At 46.2% G+C, this 12,820-nt stretch overlaps 1 protein-coding gene across 50 annotated transcripts in view; it reads right to left on the reverse strand.

The window, feature by feature from the left end:
• Nucleotides 1–5,134: 5,134 nt before the first annotated feature.
• Celf4 (CUGBP Elav-like family member 4) overlaps nucleotides 5,135–12,820 on the reverse strand; it is a 289,767-nt gene continuing 282,081 nt past the window's right edge. For 36 of the 50 annotated variants that reach the window (XM_047526075.1, XM_047526083.1, XM_047526074.1 and 33 more), the window contains 2 exons: nucleotides 12,566–12,737; nucleotides 5,135–6,257 (listed from right to left, as the gene is read on the reverse strand). In XM_047526075.1, the coding sequence (XP_047382031.1) occupies nucleotides 12,610–12,737 (128 nt within the window). In that variant the 3' untranslated portion in view covers nucleotides 5,135–6,257; nucleotides 12,566–12,609. Of the gene's footprint in view, nucleotides 6,258–6,279; nucleotides 6,984–7,946; nucleotides 8,341–12,565; nucleotides 12,738–12,820 lie in introns of those variants that run through there. The other 14 variants (XM_047526052.1, XM_047526048.1, XM_047526046.1 and 11 more) reach the window with 2 other exon arrangements.

Genomic DNA, 12,820 nt, shown 5'->3' on the forward strand with positions numbered 1-12,820 from the left:
AATTAATATCCCTGACAAACAACAAACCAACAAAAAAAGATTTTAGCCAAGGATCCAGTCCAGGATCACAAGTTGCACGTAGTCGTCATATCATTTTAGATGAGTACAAGTCATTTATTTTATAGTTTGTTACACAGTTTGGGTTTGTCTGATGTTTCCTGACGATTAGAGTCAGGTTATGCATTTGCAATAAGTGGTGCAGTGTCCTCGGTGCATCAGAACAGGTGCCCTTGGTAGCTTTGTTAGATTCTTAGTGATAATTTTGATCACCTGGTTAGGGTAGTGGTGGTCAGGTTTTTCCACTATAAAATAACTAAATTTCCCTTGGTCTCTTGTAACTATCTGTGAGAGATGCTTGAAAAACTATGTAAATACTGTTTCCTACCTACCTTTCTTTACTATTTCACCACCCACTGATGATTGGGCACATTCCATTTAAATGCTTAGTCTTCTCCTGAGCCCCTCCCTATTCTCTTCCACCAATCTAGTGCTAGGAGGAAGTCTGGAAAGGGAGACAATTCAGTTTGTGTCTCCAGAGCCTTCACTGAGACTGGACCTACAAAAACTGAATAACATAGGACAAGATGTGAACCAGTGAAGGGGTCCCCACTCTGGGGATAATAGGATAGAAAATAGTTTGAGGTAAATTTCCCTGGAGCAGATGGACCTTGGACTCTGGCTTAAGAATTTGAATGGTCAGCGATCTGGAGTAGCATGAGGATCTGTGCCCATAAGCCAACTCTCAGAGCCCCAACAGGCCCCCACTTCAAGTGCCCATCTTCCCAGGAACTCCCAGAGTACCAGAAGACCAAAGCCACCCAGCTTTCTTTTGATTCTTATTCAGAGCTGGGCAAGGGTGGGACAGAAGGGCCTTGCCAAGGGTATGCCAGCCTTGGGTACTTCAGAAGGGGCTCATGGACAGCATCCCCAACCTCAATTCTCATGTAATCAGCTAACATCATTGAGCAGCTATTCTGTGCCAGGTACTGAGGTTAATGCTCAAGTAGTTCTTGATTAACAACTTGAGTCCAGAGTGCTAAGGTCACAAGTTTCTCCACTAGGGTCACCGTACATAGGGCGAGGTAGCAAGTACCCAGAGTCAAGGGCAGAATAAAATGGTGGGTGAAGCACTGTTCTTAGTTCTATCATTCCAGAGTAACTCTCATTTGCAGGCCAAGGCTGTGGACACCCACATGGTATACCTCCTCTGCCTTCTCCCTTCATTGCACCCTACAAGCACTTGGCAGAGAGCTCCGGGTGCACTGGAGTTGAGTCAAGTCTTTAAGAGTCAAAACAACTGCACTTTGCAGTGGAGGAAACCAGGTTTCCATGACAGGCTTCACCCTGCTCTTCTGTCCTGCACTCAGACTGCATACTTTTGTTTGGGACTCGAAAATGCAGCAGAGGCTTCTGAGACACAAGTCATGCACGTGCCCTCAATAGGGAGCCTCTTCCAAGGTAATATAGTGACTCCCAACTCAAGATCTGCCACCAGGAGGACGTGGGCTCAACCCACAGCTCTGCTGCTCACCATGAGACTCTGCACTCCATTTCAGTTCATCTGCACCACAGGGCTAGGGGTGTCAGGAAGAAAACTGGGATGGTCGGTAAAGATTGATCAGTTAGTGGACTGGTTTTAAGTAAGCCTTATACTTTCACCAGGGAAGTCCCTGCCCATCTATGACATCCTACAGTTCTGCAGACAGTCTGGGGTCCTTTGTTCCTCCACACCCTCCACCTTGAGGTCCACTTATCACTTACCTGCTCACCCTCCAATACTTGGCCCTGTTGTCTTGTCCTCCCCAGTCTGGGCTACTTGATTCCCCCTCTGTGGGCTGCCTGGGCTCCTGCACATTCTACCATTCCACCCTGTAATGAATTGACTTCTGTTTGTCAGGAATCTCATATGGGGCAATGGGTACAGCTGATTTTTAATCCTGGCTCCATTACTTTCTTGCTGTGTGATTTGGGGCAAGTTACCTACCTTATCCAACCTTCTGATTTTTCATCCGTAAAAGGAAGTTGATGGCAGAACCTTGCAGAATTACTTCCAGAATTAGAGATGACACAATAACATACCTCATACTATGCCCAGAAGTGGGCCACTTGTGTGCTGTCTTCATCTCTTCACCTTTAATCCTTAGCACAGTGCTGGCATTTGGTACATATACCATAAATATTGGTTGAGCAAGTTAGGGAACAAATGCACTCCCCCATCCTAAGGCAATTTTAATTTTAAAATGAAAAAATAAAACCCAAAAAATAGGATCCAAGACCCTGAGCAGGACTGGAGTGCAGGAGAAGTTGGGTGAGTATATTGGATCTACCCAGTGGCCCTCGTGCTTGTTACTTGGGCTGCCAGAGCCCACATTTAACCTGTGAAGAATGAAAATGACTCACAGTGGCCTTTCTTGTGAGCCCCCTCTTTAGTCTCCAAGAAGAAAGCAGGGAATTGAAGGGAGATCAGATTTGCAGCTTTGGTTCCCTGATTTCCTATATCCTGACAACCGTGGCCTCCAGAGTTTGGCCCCAGGAAGAAGGAAGGCAGAGAGATAATGGCAAAGGCGAGTCACTTTAGAAACCCTGAAGATAAGAGGCATGTTCACAACTCGATCAGAGATGGTTAACATGACCTCTTTATTCTAAGTGATGGAGAACTAGTCTGTATTGATTTTAATAATTTGATCAGGGTTTTCTCCAGATGTCAATGTCCTGGGAAAACAGCTGTGACAGCCCAAAAGGCTCTCAAATTTCAGGTAGCTGAGAAAGTGTTAGTAAATATTACATTTATTTCAATTTAAGGTCAGTAGAGAGAGAAGGTTGCCAAGTTAAAGCAAGGAGTTTATACTTGTATACTGTCATTGGGAGGGGGTGTTGATTACATGCTTATTCCAAATGTAACATTAGTACCACTTAGAAGTCATCTTTGGAACATGCCTTCAATCAACTGTAATTTGTCCATATAGGCAGTGAATCAACATTGATTCAGATCTGACTGGGGGAAGTTGTCTATTAAAGTTGATACATCATTAGTAGCTAATAATTTTTGTTAGAGGATGGACTCCATTTTGTAAAATGGCCAAGTGGTCACAGTCCAGTCTGATGCTGTTGTCCCTGAGCTCAATGCCTACATTCCTTCACCTACCCTACCAGTTACATAAGGTAGGCTCAACCTTGTGTAATTTGAACACCATCCCTAAAGTCCTTGTGCCTTGAAGAGCTGCAGATTTGGTCATTCTGGCAACAGCAGTTCTGGAAAATAGAGGGTAGCATGGGCCAATAGGGGAAGAAGTGGTATGTCCATGTCCCATGCTATCGGTACTGCCTCTCCTCTCCACCAAGTCCTGTTTTGTGTACTTCGTCCTTTAAAGCACTCTTTTCCCACCCTTGGGTGTTCTGGGTTTATACATCTCTAAGTGTCAGGTAGGCAGCACTCCAGGAAGGTCCCCAGGGCAGAGCCCCAGCCTCTCCTTCTGCGCCCCCCTCCCCCAGACGCTGACCCTGAGGGCATCATGTAGAATCCTCACTTTTCTCCATCCACACAAAGTTTCCATGCAGTGGAAGGCACAGGAACAAGGGCCAAAGGCACAGTGGCATCTTTGGTGTTGTGCCCACATCCTCCTTTTATCATTGCCCCTTCTTCCCTCTATCTCCTCTCCCAAGGTGTCACACCCCCAACCCCAACTCTTGGTGTACTGTCAAGTCAGGTGGCCTTGCTTTGCTCCTATCAGCGAGAAAGTTTTGGGCACTGCAGTCATCTATACACAGAGACCCAAAATAATGGGTTTGTAATGGGGACTTGCAGAGACACATGCCAGTCAAGAGAGACTTTTCTTCGAGTGGAACAGGATGTCCTTTTATTGTACCCATCACCCTCTAGAAGAAGCCCCAACCTGCTGAGGTTCACAACCAGGGCCTGTGTAGCACACAGATTTCAGGAAGAGAAAGATCAAAACTATTTCCCATGGGCGAGCCTTGGGACTGGGTGGCACTGCTCTCCAGAATTGGAGGGGCACAGACCAATAAAAAAAAGAGTCTTATTTTTTTTAAACTGTGCTTTATTTAGGGCTAAGCTGGAGAAAGCGTCATCCAATAGTTACAGAAGGTTACAAGGAGTTTTAGGGAGTTGGGTGTGAAAAGAGCAGTTGTACCGAACTGCAGCTGTTTTGTTTTGTTTTGTTTTGTTTTTTTACAACATCTGGACATCCTAAAAGGAGGAGTCAAGAGAAAGAAAAAGAAATTAAAAACATGAAAAAAAACAACAACAACAACAACAACAAACAAAATAGAAAGGAAAGGAAAGGCAGGAGGCCTGAGAGGAACCAGAAATTTTTTCTTCTAAAGGAAAAAAAAAAAAAAAAAAAGTGTTAGGTCCCAGAGCCCCCCTGTCTCCGGATGAACTGGCCATCAGTGAGGAATTATGGAGGCGGAATGCCAACGCAAGTCTTCCCAAAGGTGCAAATAAATTATAATAAATATGATATACTTTAAAATATATGTGTTCTTAAATAATTCAGTGTTTTTTCTGATTCTGAGTTTTTTAAGCAATGTCTTTAACTGCTCTAAAGTCATTTACCAAAGATAAATATCGTGCTTTCATTAAATAGTTTTCCTTGTTTTTTTCTCTATCATTACAATTAAAAGTCCTACAAAATATGCAAATTTATTTACAGAAAAACAGAGCCGGCATCATTTAAACATCCCTGTTTTTCAAAATTCCTTGTAAACAGTTTCAGAAATTCTTCAAAGATTGTTTATTTTTCTCTCTCTTTTTTAAGGTTTTGTGTGTGTGTGTGTTGCCTAGTTGTTTTAAGATGAAAGTTCCCAGTTCTCCCTTGCCCGGAAAGTCTCTGGAACAAGCAGGGAAGGCGAGTGAAGCAGGAGGTGTCCAGGGCTTGCGGAGAGCGAGGGCGCAGCTCCCGGAGCGAAGCGAGAGACGCGAGCTGCGGCGGCGGCGGCAGCGGCGGCGGCGGAGGCGTTGGGCGAGGGGCCCTTCCCGGCTGGGTGCGCGGCCTCCACCGCGACGGGCAGCCGGGAGCCCGCAGGTCTGGGAGAGTCCGGCCTGGCCCTCGGGACAACGGCGTCCGACAGCACTCGCGGGGAGAAGGGATTGATGCTCAGTCTAAACTCTACAAAAGTACAGTCCTACAACATCTGGGATTTTAGCAGTAACGCTAACTTCTATAGTTTTTTTTTTTTCCTTTTTTTATTTTTTGCTTTCCTCTAATTTTTTTCTTCTATTATATAGGTATTTTAAACTTTTCCTTTTTAAAATTCTGTACAACTATTATGATTTTTAAGAGGGGGAAGAGTTAGAAGCATTTACAGACTTTTCACAACAATTACCTTGCCTTGGAAGATCCTTTGTTCCCCTCCTTGTTTCCTCACACTTCATGGTTAATAAGTTTTCATACTTTTGTTGCTTTCCCCAAATATCCACCGATCTGTGCATCTTAACAGCTCCATCCAGACATATAATACAGAAAACCATAGGAAAGTTTCATAGACTTCAATGAGGGTAATCAAAGCGCCTCTCAAAGTATCAAAGAACTATTATCTTGCTGTTTTAAAAGCATTGAAGCATTATTTTTTCCTTTTTTTTTGTTTTTTAGTTTTTTTGTATTTTTTTGTATTTTTTTGTATTTTTTATTACATTTTTCATAGAATCGCTCTAAGCTGTTTCAAGAACAGCTGGGAGGCAGGAAGGAGGTAGTCCTCCATTCCCCCTCTATTCGACATAGAGCTACACATCTGCAATAAAAAGTTTGGTCCTTTGGTCCCTAAATAGCTAAAGGAATGACAGATAGAGATGCTCAGTGGCGGCCTCCCAGCCGCCCCCTGGGGACCAGGCCCCTACGCCACACGCTTGCCCCGCCTGCCTCAGGCGCCCATGGGCTGGAAAAGCCCCAGGATCGGTAAGCAGCAGCGTCTTCTCCCAGTGCCCAGCCCTTCAGCCTCCCCGTCTGGTCTCATGTTATTTTGTTTTAAAGTTGCCGTTTTTGTGTGTGTATGTTTTTCCTCATTTTTCTTCATTGTCATCTTCTTTATGTCATATATATTTTTCCCCCAAACACGGTCCCTCTGAACTCCATAGACGTTATACTTTCCTTGAAGAAATGTTACAGTCACAGAGTGTCTGGAGTCTTCAGCTTGATTGATATTGGCTGATATGTCAAAGGTGTCATCCAACAGTTCTCAATTATAAATAGAGAGAGAGAGAGGTTTGTTTTTTAATGTAGCCCGTTCAGCATCCTGCCCTAAAATGAAGAAAATCAGGGCTGATTAAGCCAAGAGGGAAAACACAAAATGCATCCAAACACCAATAGGAACCTGCCTTGGGGTAGGATGGGAGCTCTGGGGGATGGCAGGAGGGAAGGAAGAGAGACCAGTATGAGAATTAGTCATGATCATGATACAGTCAAAAGAAATTTGCTCTTCTATTCAGAGTAAGAAACCACTGGGCAGTGTAGTGGTGATGGTTATAGCTGAGGTTTAGTTGTAAGGAGAGAGTTCTTGATTTGGGTTCCTTTAGAGTTCTGGATTGAGGGATGGCTATATCTAAGGGAAGAATTTGGGACTGTGGGATGTGAATTCATAATTAAACTTGTCCCTGAGGGATCCAGCCCAGATACAATATGTATACAGAAGCCTAGCAAACAAGAAAGTAAGAATCAAAAAACCTAGCCCACTCCTCCCCAGCTTGAGGAAAAGAAGGAAGACAGAGCCAAGACTCAAATTTTGCAAAATCCTTGCCCAGTTTCCAGCCAAACACTTCTTTCCCCCATCAGTAACTATTTGCGAGGCTGCGTGTATATATATGTATATCTGGATATATGTGTAGAATATATTCACCTGCACATATGTGGACATACATGGATATGTGTGTGTGTATATGCATATATACACACACACATAATACTTTTCTCATACATGCCAGGGAATTTAGAGGAAATTCAGAACTTCCAGGGAATGGATGGGAGAACCTAAAAGAGGTCAGAACAGATTTAATTATCAAACTTCAGTAAATTAACTCAGACAGTTCTTGATTTTGTTTCAAATGGTGGCTTTTTGGTGTTTTGCTTTTAAGAAAAAAAATCATGATCTGACTAGAATCAGAAGGCGAATGCTTAATTGTTGTGAATTAACAAATGAGACTCATCTCCATTCTAGCAAGCAGCTTCCACTTATACATGGGGGTGACTGGTTACATCAAGAAAGTTAGAACTGCAAAGCCCCCAGTCCAGGGGACAACGTCATGCGTATATCAATCCATGCTGGCAGGTTTTTCACACTGTTGATTCAACAAACAGCAAACCGTACACAGCAGTCTAAACAATTACAACACCAAATAAAATAATAATAAAATTAAAAACACTTGTCAAGGACCCTTTTTCAGTTGTAAACAAAAAGGTGCATTTTGCTTTGTCAGTACTGTTTCTTCCAAACCAACCAAAAAAGCCCTCCCAAGCCCCCAGTCCCCCACTCCCCTCCCCACGTTGAATTTAGCAGAAGTAGTTACAATACAAACCTTATAATTGTTACTGGGCTCTCTCTCAGAGGCCTCTGGCTTTGTACTCGTTTTTTTTTTTTCTTTTTTTTTTGGTTTAGAATTTTTAAAAATCATTTTGTTACTGTAGATATTTTGGTTTTAGTTTTTGTTTTTCCTTTTGAGGTGAGATTTAAAATAGCCTAACTGGAAAAAGACCAGACCTAGGAAAGTGTCAATTGAAAAAGGCCCCCAAATTTCTAGAAAAAAATAAAATCACAATATTTTCAAGTGCAAGTAAATCAACCACGCATAGATATTATTAAGATGTTTTCCTTATTTTTAAGAAAAAAATAATGGTTTGCATAGTTAAATGATCCCATGTTTGATAATTCAGGAATTCATCTTTATTTTTACTAAATTTTTTTTCTTTAGTTTTGGTTTTTTTTTTTTTTTTTTTCTATGTGACATCTAAAGAAGCTTAAAAAAACGCTGAACAAGAAAAACCAAACAACAGAAAGTAAAACCACTGCAAGCACCAAGAACGAAACGAAAATGAGCACAGCAAAAAAGATCGTGGCAGCACAAAAGTCAAGAAATGCACGTGTGATCATGACTGGCCAATCATCCACGGATACGACATCCAAGAAAAACGCTCCAATCACAGCACCTCCACGAACTTGACGGCAATTGTCATGCAACCGATTCTTAGCCTTGTTACATGACGCCATCATGTCACACTGTGAACTTTGAGTTGATTTGAACTTACGGATGGGGGACTTTTCTCCACTCTCATGTGATTACGTGAACTTTATTCCTAGCTCAGCGCGAGACTGTGGTGGATTTGACTGGCCCTGGTTGGGTTGTTGGAATTTGATTGAATGACAAAAGAAGAAAAGATTTATATATATATTTATATATGTAGAGAGAGAGAGAGAAAGAGAGAGAGAGAAAGGACAGGAGAGTGTGGGCAGGGAGGGAAGAGGAGGGGCAGGTGGGGTGGGGTCGGGAGTGTGGGAGGTGGGGAGAGTTGGGTTGAGGGTGAAGAAGGGCAAGGAAGAAGTTAAAACAAAATCAAAAGGAAAAATATTTATACAGCACCAGACCACAGCATCAATCTAAAAGCTCTGATGGGAGAACAGCAGTCAAATCATAAGGGAACTGAAAAGAACTCAAAGGATGGAGGAAGCCCGCAGACGGACGACATGGGCACAGCAACGCACACACACATACACGCACACGGCTGTTTATGCAGACACATGATACACTGTGAACAGCAGCAGAACCTCACACAGGGCACTAAGGGCATCCATCATGCGTTGGGAAGAGGAAGGGGCACGGGCAGTTTGGCAAGAGGGCCAGGAAAAATCAAACAGCCCCTCAAACTACCGTGGCCGGCAAGCAGATCTCAGGGAGCAAGCTCTCTGCTTTTAACACCCTTGATTTTTCTCCCCCAGATGCAGAGCTCTCCTTGCCTCCCCCACTTTCTGTGGCTCCAGCCTGAGGACCAGCAGCAGGAGCCAGTCGGGTTGGCCCTGATTGACAGGGCAGGGCAGAGCTGGTTAAGGCAAGTGCCACCAGGAGACATTTGGCTACCATAGTATGGTCAATACCGTACTATGTGCAGCAGCTCAGTCCTCTGGCCTGTGGATCCCACCTTGGTCCCCATCCTAGGAAAGGGTGGGGCCCATGTGGGAGTTTTGATCCCCTCCCCTTCCGCTTTGCTCACACCCTTTTCCTTAGAACCTTCAGAAAATGACAATACTTCATTCTGAGATTTAGAGTAAATTACACTCATGTTCTTGGACTTCTATAAAATTGTAGGCCTAAGGGGGACCTACAATTTCATTTCATGGTTACCTCACACCCTTTGATTTGTTCCCAAGGTGGCCTAACTGAGGCTGCTTCACAGTGTGTGAAGTTCTTTGAAGGTTCTGTAGTTCTGACTCATAAAAGGTCCACACAGAAGGCTGCAGGTACATTGCAAAGGGGCCCACCAGAAAGGGCGGCACGGTGGCCCTGCATCTCCAGCCCTTGCTACTCTCACTTTGGCTCTGCTGAGCCCCATCCACCCCATCCTCATTCCCTTTGCTCCTACACCCCACCACCAGTGGCTTTCCAGCCCACCTCATCTCCTAGCTGCCTGGGTCTGAGCTGTTTTCTCTCCTGGTGGAGCCCTAATTATTAAGAAATGAATTCCCCTCTCTATCAGACAAATCAAATTACTCAGCTTTGAATTGCCTTTTCCCTCATTCACCATTTTATGATCTTTTGCCCCCACCCTAGGATTTGGGTCCCCAACTCTAACCCCATGGTTACTCATGAGCTTGTTCTTCGTCTTCTGCTCTTCGTGCACTCAGGCCTGTGGCAAAGATGATGTGCCTTAGATTTATTAGCAGGGTTTCTGATCCACCAGGCCTCTACATGCAGCGGACTTCCACTTTCAGCTTTGTGTTCCATTAGGGAGTGGAAGGGACACCCAGGATCTTACAATGTCACAGTAGATAAGCTGTGCAGTAGCTGAGCAGTGACTCTACTTGGAGCCCAAGCCTAGCCTCCAGCTCAGCTATCATGGAAGCACTCCCCAGTCTCCCTCCCTCCACAGACCCCTGCCCTGTCTGCCCACCCAAGCTAAGCTCTTTGTTCTTCCAACATCAGATCTCCTTCACTCAGACCAAGGCCCATCACATGCCTGCCAAGTCCTGAAATGCCACTCTCCTCTGCTTCTCCAACCCTTCCCAAAAGCTCTTGGATCCACCCAGTATGCCCAGTTGGCAGATTCTCCTTTGGCATGAGAGAAGAGGCCTAAGGAACTAAGAAATGTATTGCCATCAGGTGTCAGCTATGGAAACTGCACCTAAGGGACACCCTGGGAACTCTCCTCTTTGCCCTCCATGCCAGTCCTGGGTGCCTCACAGGCCTTCATGCCTTCCCTGTGCTTGTTCCTTTCTCCTCCCCCAGTTGCCTCTTAGTGCCAGGCACCATCCTGAGCACTGGGACTGAAATCTGAATACAAACAGCTCCTCTTTTCAAAGCCAAATGTGAGGAACTTTCTTGAATACATCCTCATCTCTCACATACACTTGGCCCCAGACTCAGTGCAGTATTAACCCCTGAGGGGCCTCCCCTGCACAGCTGGCTACTTGCTTCCTCTGTGCAGGGCCAACCCTTCCCAGTCATTCTCTGGGGCACCCCATAGAGCACCCCCCTGGAGGTGGCAGCAGGATCACTGACCAGCATGGGGAAGCTTAGATCAGGTCTCAGAAGTTCCAACTCATTGACCTGGCCGAGGAAATGATGGCCTGGCTGAACCAATTCAGAAGTCAGGTCTTAAAACAGCTGGGCTCTAGCCAGAGAGGTCTCAGGCCCAAGCTACAGCTTTGCCCTGCACAGGTCAGAGAGGATCACCTGCACTACAAAGCTCACTCCAGACACTGTGCAAAAGCACACTCACAGTCAAAACCCAGGGACTGGGAGACAGGACTCCCATGGAGTCAGACACACTGCTTGATCCTTCTCCAACCACAGAACCTCAGTCCTAGGGGTCTGAGAACAGTCCTGCTGTTAGGGCTCAATGTGTACTAGCCAACTCAGTGGCAGAAAAGAACTCAGAGGACAGTCTCTGAGCCGGGCAGAGTCTTGGCGGGAGTGTTCTGCCTACTGGCTGTGAATCTGCCACAATGACATTATTGCCTACTCTTCCTGCCTTTGTTTCCTTCCTTAGTTTCCTGTTAAGATTTCAGAGAAATTCCAATCTTAACGCAAGACAATGCTTCAGCCCTACAACCTATTATCAATAGCAGCTGAAGTGATCTGCCAAAATGGAAGTTAACCACCTCACTCTTCCACCAGAACTTTCCAATACCCCCTCCCATCCCAAAGTCCATATAATGAGCTGCAGGGCCCAAGTGGGTAGCCTTCTTAATCCCTCACTCTCCCACCATTTTCTTGGCCCAAGTTCCTAAGCTCCCCTCTGCCTACCTCGGTCCCCTGCTACTTCCTGGCCACAATGCCCCAGACCTCACTTTGGGACCTAAATACTGGTTGTCTTCTCATAGAGAGGATGCCTGAACCCAAAGGCTACATCTTTGCTCTAATGTCACCCTTGCAGCAGCAGGCACCCTGACCACATGATTTAACTGTAGTCAACAATTCTGACATATTAGGTAATCTATTGTCTTTCCCTTCCTTCCAGGTCTTGGTTACCACTGCATCCCAAGAACCTAACACAGTTCCTGAAGCACAGTACTGCTGAATAAATGGGGGAACAGGGTGTGGGAAGCATCCTGAGTCAGTAGAACCCAAAGATAACCTTCATTTCTGGTCTGCGAATAAGCTGAGGACTGCAGTAGCAAATAGCACTGGGGAAACTGGCTGAGGTTGACTTTTGATGGCCTGGGACCCCCCCCCACCCCCACCCCATGCCCTTCTCAGGAAGGTGCTTTGCCCGAATGCTTGGCCTGAAAAAGGAATGGCTGACTGCCCCCAGCTGCTAAGCAGGCCCCAGTCTGAGCAGATGACAACTTGTGACCCAAGTAACAGCCAGGGCAAGGGGCTTCAGTGCTGTATTACCACCCCTCCCCAGCTTTTGATTCATTCTGTTTCCTTGAAAAGTTCCCTTTGAAAAATCCTGCCCCTTCTGTCCTGACTGAGCTATGGGCAACTGGAAAGATTAGAATTCAAGTGTCTAAAGGCTGCCAGCTCTTCCCAGAACTTGGGAGAGGATACCCAGGAAGACTGGGAGAAGGGCCCAACCTATGACCATGGCTCTCTGCAAGGCCTGTGTTTGCCATCTGCCCACCCCAGGGGCTCTAGCAAAAAGAGCTGATAGTGTAGGCCTAGACACCTTCCCAGAAAACTCCCTCACTCCTGTCCCTCTTGGCCCCACAATAGGGGACGACCTTGCACACAGCTCTGCTCCTGTCCTGTGGACTACTGGGCAAGGAGCAGATTGAGCCAGGCGCATCGGGTCCAGGGCACAAACGAGGGTCAGGACCACAGAGGCCCAAGAAGACGGCGGGTCCGTCTGGTGCCCCTTCCCAGACTTCCCGTCCCCACGCCCTGGCCGCCCCGGGTTACCTGTGCGAGTCCTGGTCTCCCCCGGGGGACGCTCCCACCGGCGCTCAGTACGGGCGATTGGCGTCTTTGGGCCGCTTCAGCTGCACCTTGAGCCTCTTCATGCCGATCTGGAAGCCGTTCATGGCCTGAATGGCGGTCTGCGCGCTGGCCGGGTTGTCGAAGCTCACGAAGCCTGGCGAGACACGAGGGACGAGGGCCTGGGTTTCCACGGGGCCGCCGGGGGCCGCTCCCGGCGGAGAGGGGCGGGGGAAGAAG

The sequence above is a fragment of the Sciurus carolinensis genome, chromosome 15 (genome assembly GCF_902686445.1).
Source record: "Sciurus carolinensis chromosome 15, mSciCar1.2, whole genome shotgun sequence".
Classification (NCBI taxonomy): Eukaryota; Metazoa; Chordata; class Mammalia; order Rodentia; family Sciuridae; genus Sciurus; species Sciurus carolinensis.